General features: G+C 36.5%; 1 protein-coding gene across 14 annotated transcripts in view; it reads left to right on the plus strand.

The window, feature by feature from the left end:
- Positions 1 to 18,530, plus strand: part of KDM4C (lysine demethylase 4C) — a 444,842-nt gene that overhangs the window by 255,873 nt on the left and 170,439 nt on the right. For 10 of the 14 annotated variants that reach the window (XR_004959514.1, XR_004959513.1, XM_036261620.1 and 7 more), the window contains 3 exons: positions 5,264 to 5,445; positions 7,063 to 7,276; positions 8,908 to 8,984. Coding sequence is in view for 10 of the 14 variants with exons in the window: in XM_036261620.1 (XP_036117513.1) it covers positions 5,264 to 5,445; positions 7,063 to 7,276; positions 8,908 to 8,984 (473 nt within the window). In the remaining 4 variants the exon portion in view is untranslated. Of the gene's footprint in view, positions 1 to 5,263; positions 5,446 to 6,871; positions 7,042 to 7,062; positions 7,277 to 8,907; positions 8,985 to 18,530 lie in introns of those variants that run through there. The other 4 variants (XR_004959515.1, XR_004959516.1, XM_036261627.1 and 1 more) reach the window with 4 other exon arrangements.

The raw sequence follows: 18,530 nt of genomic DNA on the forward strand, positions 1-18,530 counted from the left end.
AGTTTAGTATTAGGGTATATATTTTAAGTAATCTTTTTGCAAAGATTATGCTGGAGACTCAGAAGGAAGTATGGAGGGGTGATGCAAAAAATAATTTTCTCCCACCTTTCTAAATTGTTCTGGCTGGGCTAATAATCAAATTAACATGAGACAGATTAACAGAAACATAAGCAAATTTGATATATAAGTACACATGGGGTTCCATAAGAATATGAGACCCAATGACAAATCAGGTGATTGAGGGATTTGTATGCTATTTTGAGCTGAGGAGAAAGGATTGTGGTTTAGAACTTCAGAAGGCCAGGAAGGCCATGCACATGAATATGGAAAAACAAATATCTGGTAAATAATTGTTTGCTGGGCCATCATTTACAATGGGACTCTGATTAAAGGGGCCTTGCTATGTTCCTCCCAGCCTACCACATGGTAATTCATATTAAACTATAGTTATCTTGGATGACATCTCCCTTTCTAGAGCAGGCTCTGTAGTTTAGAAATAATCAATATTCCAAAAGGCACATTTTGGGGTGGCAAACTCTGCCTTACCTCAGAAGAAACCATCATCTATTGAGGACCTAGGTCTTGTATACTAATGAGTAGCAGCTTTATGTCTGGTATCACATATAACCTGGTGGGAAACCCTGTAATTTAGATTATCTTATACTCATTTTGCAGATGGAGAAAATGAGGTTTAGAATTATAACTAAACTTTACAACAGCTCAAATTGCATGAATAAAGCTCTATTTATTTTACTAGAGTTGGATCAGAGCTCTAGCCATGCTGGCTTACTCAGAATAGTTTAGTCACCATTGTTCTAGAACACACAGTCAGGGCCTCTGTTACATCTTTTACCTAATGTGTTACATTAGCAATACAGTGTTTGCCATAGATTTAAAATTCTGGTCACTTGAACTGATATTTTAGTTTCACTCTTTACTTATATAAGCTTTTTAACCTATTTGCACTTTTATATGAAAAACAGCATAAATTGATTTATGTAGAAAGTAACCAAAATAAATACTTAATCATTACGTGTATAACAATCCCTAAGATCACTTCTCAGTGGGGCCCCCACTACACCTTGAGAATTTTTATTAATTTGAGAGGAAATGTTGCTCCCTAACCCCTAACCCTTCATGTATTATAAAAGTATTTTTGACCATGCAGACCCTGTGAAATTCTGTGTGTGTCTCCTGGAGTCCACAGAGCTTACTTTGAGAACTGCTGTTATACTGTTAGCTCTTCTTTTGTTCTTGCAGAGAATACAGTTAGGGAAAAAAGGAATTCTATGTTGGTTTTCACGGATTTCCCAAACTTTCATACAGTACACAGGGGTCTTTTCTTTGTCTCATTCTCTCCATTCTACAGCAAACTGTGGCATTCAGGATGAGACTCCGAGCTGTATACAATCTTCTGATTATTGGTATGCTTGTATAAAAAAGATATAATTACAGTAAAAAAAATACTGATATTCATTGAATGTCTACAGTGTCTATGTGTTTGTGTGCTTAATAATATCTGTCCCTACCCTCTTTTTTTTTATAATGTTGTGAGAACTAATCTGATATTCTAAAAATCTGTAAAACAGTATGGTCTATTTTCATTGCTCAGCATCTTACAAAATACATCATGTTCTGAGGTAATTATATACCAATGAGATTATAGTGAGACATCTAGGGGTTTATCAGTCAGCTGTAATTGAAGAAAGGGAGGAAGAGAGGAAATTCCTACTCACTGATGCCAAATGATCAAAACACTTAAAAGCTACAATGGAATAACATTTTTCCTCATCTGTATATTGGAAGATAGAAAGTATATTTTTAAAACTAAGTGGATGGCCCGGCCGGTATGGCTCAGTGGTTGAGCGTCCAGCCATGCACCAAGAGGTCGCTGGTTCAATTCCTGGTTAGGGCACATGCCCAGGTTGTGGGCCCAATCCCCAGTGGGGGACATGCAGGAGGCAGCCAGTCAGTGTTCTCTCTCATTAAGGTTTCTGTCTTTCTTCCTCTTCCTTCCTCTCTAAAAATCAATAAAGAAAAGAAATTTAAACTAAGTGGATGATAGTATAGAGGAAGATGTTTATCGGCTGAAAGGAAGGGTTTTCATTTGGAATAATGTAATGATGTGATTATTTAGATATCCTGATGAGACTTTCTCCTCCAGAACATTCTTGGTTCCCTAAGGGATTGAGACTTGTAGTTATAAGAATATCATAAATTTAGGAAAGGCAGTAGCCAAGGTCATTCTGGGCTTGAACAAAGCCATGGTTCAAGGATAAGCAAGAGTTCTTGGAGATAGAGGAGGGATGAATAATTTGTTGAGGAAATTTCAGGATGCAAAATATATACCTTCAAGAATGTGCCAGTATTTTTTACTTTTAAAGCTAAATTAAAATCTGAATACTCATCATCATAAACTTATGATTCAATGGAATCTATCTTTTCCCCCCTCATGAAACATTCCAGCGTTGAATCAAATTGATCAAATGAAAATGAGATGATTGGATGGATTTTATGGAATAACATATACATTCATATTTCACTTTAGAATTTATGAAGAACTTGAGCACTTTTAGGATTTAAAAAGAAGTTTTATATTTACTGTTTTATTTTAGTATTATTCCTGAAGCAACAGCCCTTCAGAATGAAAAGTTTTAAATTTTTATTTGTTTACTTTAAAAAAATTACAGTGACATTCAATAGTATTTTATATTAGTTTCAGGTGCACAACACAGTGGTCAGACTACCACAAAATCTATGAAGTGATCCCCTTGATAATTCCAGTAGCTGCCTGGCACTACACATAGCCATAATCACCACAAATACTATTGCCTGTATTCCCTGTGCTGCACCCCACATCCCCATGGCTATTCTGCAACCACCAATCTGCACCTTCTAACTTCCCCCTGCCCCACAACCTCAGTCTATTCTCTGCATCTGAGTCTGTTCACTTATTTTGTTCTTCAGATTCTGCATATAAGTGAAATCGTATGGTATTTGTCTTTCTCTGTTTGAATTATTTCACTTATCATAAACCCTCTAGGGTACATCCATGTTATCTCAAATTGTAAGATTTCATTCTTTTTTATGGCTGAATAATATTCCATGGTGTGTGTGTATGTATATGTATATATGTGCACGCGCGCATGTGTGTGTATATATATATATAATATGTGTGTGTGTGTGTGTGGTGATATATACATACATTCTGTCTGTCTATCTATCTATCTATCTATCTATCTATCTATCTATCTATCTATCTATCTATCTCACCACTTCTTTATCCACTTGTCTATTGATGGGCACTTGGGTTTGTTCCATGGCTTGGCTATTGTAAATAACACTTCAGTGAACATATATACTTTTGAATAAGTGCAAATATTCTTTTGAATTAGTGTTTTGGGTTTCTTCGGATAGATACCCAGAAGTAGAATTTCTGGGTCATAAAGCAGTTCCATTTTTCATGTTTTGAGAAATCTCCATACTGTTTTTCATAGTGGCTGCATTGTTTTGTTTTGTTTTTTTGGTGTTGAGTTGTCTGAGTTTTTTATAAATTTTGGAACCCCTTATTACTGTTTCATTGGCAAATATCTTCTATTCAGTAGGTTGTCTTTTTGTTTTGTTGATGGTCTCCTTTGCTGTGCAAAAAATATTTAGGTTTATGTAGTACCATTTGTTTATTTTCTTGTTTCCCTTGCTTGATGAGATATATAAAAAATATTACTAAAACAATATTTCTTCGAGGAGTTTTATGGTTTTGAGTCTTATATTTCACTCTTTAATCCATTTTGAATTTATTTTTGTATATGGTGTGAGAAGGTGGTCTAGTTTCATTTCTTTTCTCACGTGTCCAATTTTATCAAAGGGCTTAAATTTAAATGTATGTTTCTGGACTGACAGTTGGTGCTGCACCGTATTGCTGCTGTACTATTTTTAACGTATGGTATTACATACTTATGGTGCATACTCTGGCTCAGAGAGTATCCAAACAGAAGACAAATGTTATTGGTCCAGAGAATGACCTCATCTTTGGAGGATAGCATAGACAATGGTCCTCTACCAGGTCATTGCTAAGAGGGTTTGAGGACAAGCTCAATTTGCATAGGCTATCATAGGTCATATTTTGCCGTAGCCCTTGTCTATACCTCCTGCTCCCTGTTCATTCTCAGGAATTGTCCTTATCCACTACTTCTTTTTCTATAATAGCTAAGTCAACAATTCAAGGGCTGGTGCAGGCAAGTTCACAAGAACACCTGTGCTTGGGACTTGAGGACACTGCCCACAATCTGTGACATATCTCATGTCTGTGACAGTTACTGGAGAGGAATTTTAGAAAGTGTCAATGCTCTAGACATTAAGTATAGATGTAGCTGTGGTTGCTGCCACCTGCTCTCATATACTGTGCTCTGCTGTTGGCATGAAGAGTTTTTTTTCTCTTAATCTGTCAGGTCTTTCTGTATTTTTCTCTCTTGTATAAAATTTTCCAAAAGGGTATTTTTGTGGAGTAGATTTCTGCCCCTTCTTTGTTAACAGATGTACATGCTTAAGAGTTTTGACCCTCTGGGGGCGTCAGATTGAACAAATAAGAAGGCTTGACATAAAAATTGTCTTTTATATCCATGTAATGTCAGTATATTTTTTGACACATGATAGATGCTCTGTAGATGTTATTTGTCATGAATTCTTGAGCCCAAAAGTTAATTAAATGAAGTCCAATTGATAAATTTATATAGCGGGGAGGAGGGTATCAGTGAGCGAAAAAGGAGAAACATCTGTAAGAAAAATAAATAAATTAAAATAATAAAAATAAAAATAAATAAATTTATATAGAACTGTGTACTATGTTAGGTGAGGAAACTAAAAATATTGGTAAGACAGCTACTGGGTTAGCAAATTCTTGTTTTAGCTGGAGATTATCTCACGCGTAAGAACTATTTTACCACGGGAGGTGTCGTGGTAGCAGTAGAAACACGGAAATAGTGGAGTTGAAAGGAGGGAACAGTTTCGTTATTCCTGGCAGGGAGGGGATGCTGTCAAAAGGAGGGTGGTCATCTAGCCATCACATCTGATCCAGTTTTGAACATAAGGAGGATGAAAAGAAAACTTTTGTTCCTTTTCTCTCAGAGTTTATTTGAAAGATGAAACAGGTTTCCTGTCTGACATTAATATCACAAGACACGTTGGAATATTTGCTTCTTTTAGAACCAGGGTTGTTTGTCCCTGGGTCCCATGCTCATTATGTTTTCATGCCCTGTCTCTTAAGAATTGGCTGAGGTTCCATTAATTGAGGAAGAAGTGGAAGAAACGGAATCTTGGGCAAAGCCTCTGGTCCACCTTTGGCAGACAAAGTCCCCAAACTTTGTGGCTGAGCAAGAGTATAATGCAGCAGTGGGCAGAATGGAGCCACACTGTGCCATCTGTGCTCTCCTCATGCCGTACTACAAGGTAATGAGGGTGGAGGGGTCATTGTCAAGGTTTCCTTTCACTGATGCACTTTCTGTGACTGTGAAAGCACAGGTGAGTCATCGTAAGGTAAGTATGCACATGAAAAGGAAGACGATATTTATGTACCTAATGGCTGTCATAGAGCCCCAAACAGAATTTCTAAGTGCTGCTTGAGAGACAGTTCTCTGACAGTGCTTTATCATTTTTGAATTAATGATTGGTTTATTTGTTGGCCTTTGTTTATTTTGGTCAAGGGGCAATTCCAACCTTTCTTTCTATTCCTTTCACCAAAAAACACAGAACTTAAAGCTTAACAAGAGATCTTAGACCTAGTCTCTATTTTATGGTTAAAATATCACTCTCAAAAATATAAATGTCAGCTCTGGGACCACATTTAAAATCTCTCAACTTCCCCCATGGAACATGCAAGGGACACAGCAGGATTCAATTCAAACTGAACTGTCCAGCTCACCCTCTTCAGTCAGCTGTGCATGATGCCAGCAATGCATGATGTCTTCAATATCATTCCATATCCGTTTACTGATAGCATTTTAGTTCACTGAGGGCCACATACTCCAGCTCTAACACACACAGAATGATCTTTAGGAATCTGTTAAGGGTGATGGAACTACATGATCTACAATAAAGTACATTTTTGTGAACATTGTGTTCTGGGTTATATTTTCACTAACTGAGTTGGAAATATTTTATTCAAGATCACATCTTAGAGTTCCATGTAAAGTTAATGCTTTTATGTTCAGATGTTTCAGAGCATGAAAATGTGTGATATGCCACATTTTCAGATCTCTGTAAATAGAAGAAATAGTTTGCTCACTCATCTTTGAATGTGGCCCTGGTGAGTGACAAACACTTTTGTTTTCCTTTTAAGACATTAAATTTCTCTTTTCTTGGAAAAACTTTTTATTGATTCTTATTTCTATATTATAATCTGCCTATGTATTTCCCCAGTAACTTAAAAATTCCCACTGAAATGGTAAGATTTAGGGAAATTTATTAATATCAGTTCTCTGCTGATAAGTGGATTAATTTCAAATAAACAGTAAACATTTTTCTTATATTTTGATGAGAGATGACAATTTTGTTTTGCACATTATATTTTTCATTTAGTGACATTTACCAGATCTTTCTGTCTTGATGTTTTTAAACGTTGTAGAGAGCAGAAGCCTTCAGAAACTCTCTAAATACTTTTGTACAGATTTAAACTTAGGTCTTTAAAACACCCCTTCAGGGGTAAGATTCTTCAGTAAATGAAACCAGGTCTGTTAACTTAGTGCAAATAAATAAATGAAAAAAAAATCATCAGTAAAACTGATGCTTTCCATGAACTATTTTAAGAACATAGTTTTAGTAGCTCATTACCTTCTCATACAAGCAGATGCACAGACTGTCCTCTTGTTCCTACAGCTTTGCACCTGGATGGGAGCCGGAGGAAGAGCATTAGTAAAAAACTAATAGTTGGGTCAAGGAGAGCCAGAGGAGGAACAGAAGCTGGAAGTTAGTGGATGGAACAGTTGTTAGTAGATTTGAGTGACCAGAACAAATGATGAATTCTTTTTCATGTTTTTTCACTCATGTGGAAATAATTGTGTTTTTCAGCCAGATAGCAGCAATGAAGAAAATGATTCTAGATGGGAGACAAAATTAGATGAAGTGGTTGCTTCAGGAGGAAAAACTAAACCCCTCATTCCAGAGATGTGTTTTATTTATAGCGAAGAAAATATAGAATATTCTCCACCTAATGCCTTCCTAGAAGAGGATGGAACAAGCCTTCTGATTTCCTGTGCAAAGTGCTGCGTACGGGTTCATGCAAGTAAATGAATCTCTCTCTCATCAATCGCAGGCTTTCAGTGCTTCACCGTCTCTATATATCTTACCCTGTTGTAACCTGCCAAATCTGTTGCATTGAACTATTGGTATTCTTAATGGTTAGATCATTCTTTCTCTCATGTCTAAAATGAAAGTGTGAGTAGGTATAATCATTCTTTTTTCTCCAGTGGATCTATCAGTGGATCTTACTGACTCACATGTTCTGTTAACATACTTTTGTAGGGATTATCTCTGTTAATGTAGTATGAATGGTCTATAATACAGGTATTACCTTCCATATTTACCCCAGTATAATACCGGTTTTATGTTAGGCTTGAGATAGCCTTACTGTCTGTCATTTTTTTATTAATTAGATATTATTAGCTTCCCCAAAGGATTTGAACATAATCTGCTTGAAATAAAATTATAGCAGAGAAGTTCTTACTGTATTTATATCACTTTTTAACACACACACACAAACACACACACTCTCTCTCTCTCTCACCCTACATTAGAGGCAAAGCACCATTTCACAAAAATATTAGGATTTTAATCTTGACTTCTGAATATACTAGCTATATGCAGTTTAACCATATTTCATAAACATGTGCTTGAACTAAATATTTTATGGTTTTGCTTAACTATGATAGGCTTTTCTTTGGGTAATTCACTTTTGTTATTATCTCTTCTCATCTGAAATGTTATAGAAAGGCGATATTAAAAATTACTCATTTAAATCCTTGAAAACCCTCTTATTTTAAGAAGTCAGAATAACACATTTGTTGTTCTTTATAATTCTACATGTATTTGTTTAAACTGCCATCTCCTTACATAGTTATTTTGAGTCAGGCATGAACGAAATAGACAAGTAGAATTAAACACATCCCTTCATCACTGAGCATGAATTGTGTATCCTCTGTCCCTATCATTGAAATTAAAGCTAGTTAGACATAATTTTTGACATGTAATTTTAAATTACATTAATTTAAAAATATGTCAAAGTTTGTTTTATTTTAAAACTTCTTCAAGCCCTGGCTGGTTGGGCTCAATGGTTAGAGCATCAGCTCATGGACCAAAGAGTCATGGGTTCGATTCTGGTCAAAGGCATACCTTGGTTGCTGTTCGGTCCCCAGCCCTGGTAGGGGTTGTATGGGAGGCAACTAATTGATGTTTCTCTCTCCCTCTCGCTCCCTCTCCCTCCCTCCCTCCCTCCCTCTCTATCTGAAGATAAATGGAAAAATATCATTGGGTGAAGATTTTTTTAAAAAAAGGAAAAAAATGAAAACTTCAAACTTTGCTTCACCAATTACAACTAACTTGTTTTGAAATATGTTTTGCGTGAGTAAAGGAGTAGACAAAGTTTAGAAATTTTATTATTGCCCATTCAAGAATCATCAGTATTCTCTATAACTATTGTGAGCGTTAGTTATTATTAAGACTCACACTCTCAAATTTCATGGAACTGATGTCCTATTAGGTATGAGGCATGAGAACCAAAAGAACCTTTGTTTTGTTCTAAGAACCAAAAATTGTATGGTAGGCATTTGTTCTGATTTTATTCATTCAGTGCTAAGATGTGTATTATTGTCACAATGCAAAAGACCTAATTCATTAATTCATATTATTATTTTATAGGTTGTTATGGTATCCCTTCTCATGAAATCTCTGATGGATGGTTATGTGCCCGGTGCAAAAGAAATGCGTGGACAGCAGTAAGTAGCTCATGTTAATGTATCTTAGCTCCTCTTCTCATTCCTTCCACTGTGGACACATTAAATCTAAAGTAAGGTAAGATTGTATACATGCTTTTTTTTATAATTCCACAGTTACTGTATTTCTAGTCTTCTCTTTCTAAATCATTGTACATGTTGCTCTATATTCATTGTAGAAATATTAAATAACATTTTAGGTGTCACTCCTTATCTCTGGCACCTACAGAGACTGCCAGTTTATCGGAGCAGGTCCAAAATATTATTCTAATTTGTGATTCTGAAAAATAAGTATTTAAAGTAACAATTAAGGTGGGGATCTTTTGTGAGGAAACCATGCTCATACACAACTCTTCAAGAAGCATGAGGACTTCCCCATTTATTTATTCATGTATTCATATTGGAACACATTTTAGAGTTCTACCCCTGTTCCAGCATTGCTGTGAACTTGAGTCAGAAACTTCAACCACAAATGATCCCCAGCTTGGGGGACACAGATCCCTCTTCATTTAAATTGTTTTTCCTGGAGACCCTCTTGAAACTTTAGCTTATATTCAAGCACTGAGTCCTGTTTCATTAATCTAGTATGTCATTCATTTTGCCATTTAATTATGTACTACCTTAATTTTCTTAAAAAGTTCTCTTTTAAGAGGTATCAGAACACTCTTGAAAGGTAGAACCTGTCAGATCTTAACACCATATCCCTCACTCCTGATCTTAGAGCATATGCTCAGCTTGATGGTTTTGATAGTTATAGTAGCAGTTGCTTTATTCCTCAGTGATTGCTAATGACGATTAATTAAATTTCCTTGCAACCAAAGTTAAAAACCTGAAGTACAATATAAGGAAAATGCCTTGCATGATAAAAATTTATGTCATGATTATTTATGTTTTCCTCTCGGTGTTTAAATAGACATATGGTGATTGTAAATTAAAGGTGTCTGTGGGGATGTCTTTCTGAATGTTTTTTATTTTTAATTTTCATTGCTGACATTCACTTTGGCTAGTGAGAGGGAAATGGGTGAAAATGTGGACACTCTTTCTAGTTTGAGTAATCTAATATATTTGATGTTAGAGAGGTTATATCTCCAACTTAAGAAGTCTTTTCATTAGTAGGTCCAGAAAACATTTTGGTATTTCTTTTAGTGGGATCATTATGTTAACAAAAACTGTAAATGTAGAGCATCTGTAAATCAGCCAGAAAGTCCTGCTACAATAAATATATTCAACTCTTGTTTACCATGCAGGTCCTATTCCCACTGTAGCAGCCAAAGCTAAGCCTGATAGAAACAGTTTGACCAGGGATGTCTTCTCATTTACTCTCAGGTATAGGTTTAGCGTTATGCCAGTCCAGTTCTCCAAGGTGTGGAGAGTTCTCTGTTCCACCCACAGTTACTGCTTGGCTCCTGTGCCCCCCCCCCCCCAGCAGTCCTTTGTTTATCTAAGGTACCACTGTTCTTTGCATGGCAGAGCCAGGGCCAGACTTAGGCCACTCACCCTGATTCTAAGGCTGCTTCAGATTAATTATGCTGTTTGCCTTAAGAAGGAAATTGATTTAAAATATCTTTCTATTAATCTTCACCCCTCATACCCTCGGAATATACAGTAAGCCTTTTGTATTTTAATAGAGATACCATGTAAATATTTTAATTTACAATAGAAATGGAACTCTTCAATAGAACTTTACAATGATCTTTTAGACCTACATAATTTCTTATTTCTAAGTGGAAATAATGCAGATTCACAGTGAATCAATTGTTTTATTTCAATTTATCCATTTTGAGTGAACTTCGTCTATGAAGCTTTATTTTGAAATTTTTCTCCTGAATTGAGTTTAAGCACTGTAGAGAAGCAGCATAACATTGATGTTTTGGCTTTAACACCCTTATTTAGTGTGGTAGTAAGTGTTACAATGTTAATTTTTACTAAACACTTAAGTATGATTCTTTGGATTTTGTAGCTGGAATGATTGCATTTAAAGTATCCTAGACCTGACTTCTTTAAGAATCAATCTCACATAGTGAGTTTGGGGTTCCAGAGGAGCTCTATACCTCTTTTGAAATGGTGGCTTCAAAGGAGCTAATGGGAATCTAACAGTGCCGGGAGGTCAGGTGATATTATTGCTGGCGTGAACTTCATTAGCTCTTAGTTCTAGTTGTTTCCTTGGATTTTCTTTTTAAACATACGTTGTAAAGATAAGACTTATTCATCATGAATGCAAAATACACCAATAGCATATTTAGCTTGGGATACACATTTATACAACAAATGTGACTGTTCTAGTTAATTCCGTTTCCTTTTGTGATGAGTACTTTGAAAATATTGAGGGCTCTCAGTGTTGCTCAGTGGTTAGAGCATCAGCCCTTGCACCAAAGGGTCATGGGTTTGATTCCCAGTTAAGGGCACGTACCTGGGTGGCAGGTTTGATCCCCGGCCTTGACTGGGTTGGGAGGCAACCAATCGATGTATCTCTCTCACATCGATATTTCTCTCTTTCTCCACCTCCCTCTCTCCCTTCTATGCTCTCTAAAAGTCAATGGAGCCCTGGCCAGTTTGGCTCAGCGGTTAGAGCGTCGGCCTGTGGTCCGGAGAGACCCGGGTTTGGTTCCCGCTAAGGGCACGTACTTCGGTTGCAGTTTGTCCCCGGCCCTGGTTGATCATGCGGGTGGCAGCCACTCGATGTGTCCCTTCACGTCGATGTTTCTCTCTCTTTCTCTCCCTTCCTCTCTCTCCCTCCCACTCTATCTGTACAAAAAATGGAAAAATATCCTCAGGTGAGGATTAAATAAATAAATAAATAAATAAATAAATAAATAAATGTCAATGGGAAAAAATATCCATGGGTAAGGGTTAACAAGAACAACAAAAATCTTGAGGGTAAAAAGAGGGTATCCTGAAACAGCTTGTGTTCTTCTCATAAAGTATATGTGAGAATTATATATGGTGGCTCTTTTTTTTAAAGATTCTTTTTAAAAACAGTGCCTGTTGAATCAATGGATAAAGAAAATGTGGTATACATATCTATGCAATGGCGTATTATATTCAGCCATAAAAAGGATGAAATCCTGGCATTTGTGACAACATGGATGAACCTCCTTGAGGGTAACATTATGCTAAGTGAAATAAATCAGTGAAAGACAGATATTTGTGCTCTTACTTATATGTGGAATCTTAAAAAAAAAAGCAAAACTCATAGAAACAGAGGATAGATAGGTGATTGCCAGATGTGGAGGGAGTGAGAAAAATGGGTAAATGTAGTCAAAGTGGACAAGCTGCAGTTACAAGATGAATCTGTTCTGGGGAATCTAATATACAGCATGGTGATTAGAGTTATTATATATTTGAATGTGCTAAGAGAGTAGATCTTTAAACTTCTCACTGTACACACACACACACACACACGTAACTGAGTGATGGATGTGTTAACTAACCTTATTTTAGTAATCAGTTCTCATTATATACATTTATAAAATCATCACATTGTGTACCTTAAACTTACATAATATTGTGTCAATCATATTTCAATAAAGTTGGAAAAAGCAGGAGACTATACTAGTAACTAGATCATAGAGTTAGGCATCTATAATTTAAATTTTGAAGCAAGGGCATCTTAGGGATTATTTCATCCAACCCCAGAAAATGTATAAGTAAGAAAAATCGTATATTAGATTTGTCAACACCACCCTGGGCAAGGTAGCTGAGTATGTATACAAGGCTAGAATCAGTGCTCTCAGACCAACTGTCTTGTCATTTACCAATTCTAAAGGTTGGGCATCACTCTGGACCCTAGTGCGCTGCTGGTCTTTTAAGTAACTGAAGGCAAGAACTTCGTTTCTTTTATCTCTGTAACACTCCTAACACATGGTATAGTGTTGGATCATTTCTGAACTGGTACAGCATAAACTGGGAAGGTTGCGATCATGGTGATATGGGCTGAGCCTTTATCTGTGACCTTCAGTGCTTTTACCATTTCCTAAGTTTTGGTTTAATGCTCACTGTTTTACTTTGTTACCATTTCTTTACTTTATCCATTCATGTCAATTAAAATAAGAAATGAGAAGCTGTATTGCAACTTCATGTGTTGGAGGATGAGAATAGTTACAAATTTTGGATTATATTCTAACTTGGATTCTAGGATCCTGGCTCTGTGCCCAAATTCAAGTGAAATGAAATTAAACAGTCCAAGAACCCGGCCAAATACCTGTCTATCCTGAGATTCAAGTTGTGTATTCATTATCCTAACTAAATACCATTTCTTTGGGCCTATTTGTCCTATTTCAGTACTGTTCAGATAAACACAACTATTTGAATGCTGTGTTTGAGTTTATGGTTCATTATAACCCAGCTTTAGTAGATTATTTTATTTTCAGCTTTGTTTAGTTTTATCACTTTTGTGACTATATAATTCATTTTGGAGCAGTTTTTACTCCTTCATTATAGTATTACTTCTGAACACATCCCAAACATTACCTAGTTCTGTTTTAGTGTAGAATGTCAATATTCTGATTCTAGCTTGTGTTTCTTGTTATATTTATTGTTATTGTGGATCAAACCACTTTTAACCTAAATTACTATAGTTTGTGTCTAATCTGTTTATTGATTTCCATGGTATAATGACTAAAAGTTACTACCAATTAAAAACATTGTATGAATATTTTCACTGTAAAAATACAGAATTTATGTTGCTTTCTTTAGACTTTTCTTCACCATTTTCTTTTTTTATTTCTACATTGAAAATCTTTTGTTTGAGTCTGGGTATTTCTGTGAAATACCTGAATACTATTTTAGGGCTATACTTCTAATTATGAAGGAAGATGTTAGTTAAATGTTTGAAATAAGCTGATAACCTAAATACTTCTAAAAATTAACCCATGTGCTTAATACTGTGTAGAGTATTAAATGGTAGTAGGCTATTAAAAAATAGAAGGATTTTCTATATCTTCTGAAGAATTTATAGTATAGAATTCTCAAGAGTAAATAAATATAAACAGATTTAAGAGGTTAAAAAGGAATAGTGATAAGATTATATTTTTTAAAAATAAGGGATAATGCAGCTCTTTGGTGGTAATTTCTTTCCAGGTAATTTTTTTTTTTCTTTAGGGATCTTTTGAAGTGGGGGTGGGGGTGGGGGTGGGGGTGGGGGTGGGGAGCTGTGAGATTTTGTTTTAATGCCATAAATGGGAGTGGAAGCTGAATGTGCAGATTGTTTACGTATCGTGGAAAGTTACATCATACTCAGATTTCTGACTCTGATAAAGCATGAGTTACCAGTCTTCTGTGCATGTCAGCATTAGCCTGTGCTATAGCTTTTCATTATCAGTGTGAAAAATTCCAAATAAAGTTATCATTTGGGCTGTATCTTACTGTGGAGCTCTTTTATTACCTTAAATAATTCTTAGGGGATAGGCAAGGCAAATGCAGTAGCTCACATACCTATAATCTACACAAAATCTAAATTAAAGGAAGATTTAAAAGCAATGTATCGAGAAGGTTTGACTACAGATGTATATCTAAGGCCTCTTCTGATTCTAAAATGCCTTGATTATGTCTTGCTTTGTATTTCCATTTTTCTTTCTTTAGATTTCCTTAAGAATTGGAGACCTTCAAGGAAACTAAATTTTTCTATGCTTCTTAACCTAGTCAGAGATGATGAATAACATAAAAGTATAGGAATAGAAGTGACACCAGTAATTATTGGTAAGATCAGTACAGTTTTTATGAGCTAAAGGAAACTTTCTTGGTTTTCAAAAAACCAGTGACCTCAGGGCCTTACTATAACTTTACTACCTGCTGTTTGGAAATGCATAGCAATAGGCGTCATCTTCTAAATTTCTTTTTATTTTAATATATCCCATTCTACTTACTTCAGGAGAATTTGTTTAAATATTTTTATTTGAAGGTAATACAGTGTAAAAAAACTCCAACTATGTATTATATTCTTGGGTGAATATTGCTATGCTATGAAAAAGTAAATTTTGTAATGAAAAATTTAAGAAGACACTTTATTGTATAAACTAGGTAACTGCATAGATTTCTTACCTATTGAAGGACATTTATTATACTTTGTAGAACAATAAAGTTGTATTACATATGTATTGCATATGTATTACAAGTATAACATTCTTTTTTTTTTTTTTATCCTCACCCAAGGATATTTTTCCATTTTTTGTACAGATAGAGTGGGAGGGAGAGAGAGAGAGAAACATCGACGTGAAGAGACACATCGAGTGGCTGCCACCCGCACGACCAACCAGGGCCGGGGACAAACTGCAACCGAAGTACGTGCCCTTAGCGGGAACCGAACCCGGGTCTCTCCGGACCGCAGGCCGACGCTCTAACCGCTGAGCCAAACTGGCCAGGGCCAAGTATAACATTCTAATTATTTTCCCCCAAAATGGCTTTAAGAAATCAAGCCCAGGCACGAAATTGGTTTTCATCTTGGCCATACATACATCTATTCACTATGCCTTTTATTTTGCTTATTTGTTTTAAAAAATAGAGTAACAGATATAAACAAGCTATAATATGATGGTCATTTGGAATTAGCATTTTCTTTTTTCTTAGAGTAGAATATGCAATTGCAATAATGAAAAACAAACATTTTGGTGTCTATTTTTTTTATTGCATGATTGTAAATCAGTGGTGTCTGTAGATTGGATAATGGTTGCCATTCGTGCCCTCCAAGGCTGTACATACATAGCTATTTTATTTGGCTTTGGAAAGAAAGTGAAGTCTTTTCTTTGCATAAATCATAGTCACAAAACTGTGAGGTACCTGAGGTAATTGTCTTTATAAAACCCACCCCCACAATGTTGCTAAACCTTGTGGGCTAAGTCATTTGTTGGAATATATTTATCTGAACTTCTGATCTTTGGAGTATACCATAGTCTTTAAATATTTTTTCTGGAAATTGAACTGGAGACCTCTTGGTGCCTAGGTCGACGCTCAACCACTGAGCCACACCGGCCGGGCTGTACTTTCGTCTTAAAACTCAATTTTTATTCTTCTTCTTTTTTTTTTTCTTTTATCCTCACCCGAGAACACTTTTTGATATTTTGTTCAGATAGAGTGGGAGAGAGAGAGAAACATCGATGTGAAAGGGACACATCGAGTGGCTGCCACCCACATGACCCAACCAGGGCCGGGGACAAACTGCAACCGAGGTACATGCCCTTAGCGGGAACCGAACCCGGGTCTCTCTGTACCACAGGCCGATGCTCCAACCGCTGAGCCAAACCAGCCAGGGCAATTTTTTTTTTTTTTTTAATTACAGTTTAGCCCTGGCTGGTTTGGCTCAGTGGTTGGAGCATTGACCTGTGGACCAGAGAGTCCCGGGTTCGGTTCCCGCTAGGGGCACGTACCAAAAAAAAAAAAAAATTACAGTTTAAATTCAGTATTATTTATAGTTTCAAGTGTACAGCACAGGGTCAATCATACACTTCATTAACATTCAGTTCTTAAGTCTCAGGTAAATGTGCTCAACTTCTTGGAAAGCTGATAACTCTTGACATCTTTGGGAACTAGGAAGCCCCAATGCCCCTTGTCTGTTAGGTAGAGTCTTTGACTCCCATATTGTATTGAGGCTGGGTTTTATAGAGGTACATCTGATGTGAAGCAGTCCTAACCACATTGTTGACTCCGAAGATACTCTCCTCTCTCTCTAAAGTAGAAGTTTTCTTAGGGTGGAGATTATTAAAGAAAATTTGTATGATCGAGGATTATGTTACCCTTATTTTATAATAATACAAACTTTGTATCTCCTCTCCAACTCCCTAAATAAAAGTGGTGGTACCGATGATAAGTGTTTAAAATTGCCAGTCATTTGTTTCTTGGTAGTCTTATTTTTTAAAAAAGTTTAATTTAACTTTAGACCTACATACTCAGAATAATGATTGATTTAAATATAAACTAATATAGTATCAGATTTATAATTTTTCTAATTTCCATAAAATTTAATACTGACAGACTAAAGAATTCTTTATTTCAGAAATCTCATTTTACAGATAATGAGCTAGGGGTTTGAGAGTGTAAGTCCTTGCTCAGGATCACCCTACTGTATGGTAAGGGAGCCCGACTCCTGCCAGTACTCAAGCCTCCGGATTCCCTGGCCCAGGCTCTATTTTTTTCTTTTCCAGTTATTTACTTTTACAGTGGGAAGAAGGCTGTACAACTGGCGTAATTCTGAATATTTTTTTTATTGATTTTGGTTAGTTTACATTGAAAATAAAGCCAGTACTAATTTCCAATATAATTGGTTATCTACTTAATATGGAATAATTAGTGTTATTGGGTGGTTGTGTAGAGCAGTTTCTTTATCCTTTCACCTTTACCCTAGTTTCTGCCTAGAGAACCTTTCCCAGAACTGGGTAATCTCCTGAATTCAGTTTCCCTACTGACGGCAGTGTTGACGTGTGTGTGTGTGTGTGTGTGTGTGTGTGTAGAGCTCTGGAGTGACTTGATAGATCAGAGCTATTGCTTTTCAGATCAAATTGGCTGGTGGCCTTGAGAGGTCACGGTGGCACTGCCACTCTCTGTGATGTGTTTCATGGTATATAGATATTTTTTTATTCCATGGGATATTGTCAAGACCTGGTGATGAGAGGCCGTTAGCCTGAAAAATTGACTGTGATCGTCATACACAGTGAAACTAGTAGGAAAAAGAAAGAATCTATTCTTGTTAAAGGCTGGGCATTCACAGGTGGGCGGTAGCCATTTGTAGTCATGTGGTTGCCGACACTTGCTCCTCTCCGTTGAGGTTCCTGCAGGCCTCTAGCCAAGACCACATGCTCCCATTTGAGGTCATGCATTTAGGGTTCAGAATTACCTCTTGCCGGGGGGGTAGGTAATTCTGTCTAGCTGCAGACTTAAACCTTGGCTCATAAAGGCCAAGGTAATAATAGTTATTTGAGTTTAATCAAACAGAACGACATGTCTGTGGATATGTTATACTGAGAGCATAGCTGTGAGGTGGAGGCCTTTTCGTTAGGGAACTGCTTACAGGCTTAAAAGTCAGAAATCATTTATTTTTCCTGTTCTTTCCTCTCCCTCTTGCTCAAGAAACATCATTCTCTCCCCAGCCCTCACCCTGCCCTTTTGGTAATGGTGAGAAAAAAAGAGAAGTCTACAAAGCTCATTGTGAGTGGAACTATATTCATAAATAGCTTCTTGATTGAGAACAAATGCCTCATTAATCTTAAGTGCTTCAACCAGAGAGCACAAGTAAAGTCAGGAAGAATAATGACTGACATTATGGGGAGCGCAGCATACTGTACTCTACACCAGGATGTGCATGCCCGGAGGTCACTGGGCTACAAGGCACAGCTCCTTAGCAGTGAGGAAAGGGATCTCTAGGAAGAGTGGAGGGGGAAAACTGCAGTGCAGGCATTTCTCATGAATGGTAAAATTAGTCCAGTGGCAGGATGAAGAAATCATGTACTTTGCTATTTGTTATTGAAGGTCATGCTGGGAAGAAAGAATAAACCAGCTGAGCTTTTATTTGAAAGCCAAATGTTCTACATTTTTAACAAAGTAAGATGTATGTTTGACCGG

Source organism: Molossus molossus, unplaced genomic scaffold (genome assembly GCF_014108415.1).
Source record: "Molossus molossus isolate mMolMol1 unplaced genomic scaffold, mMolMol1.p scaffold_m16_p_14, whole genome shotgun sequence".
In the NCBI taxonomy this organism is placed as follows: domain Eukaryota; kingdom Metazoa; phylum Chordata; class Mammalia; order Chiroptera; family Molossidae; genus Molossus; species Molossus molossus.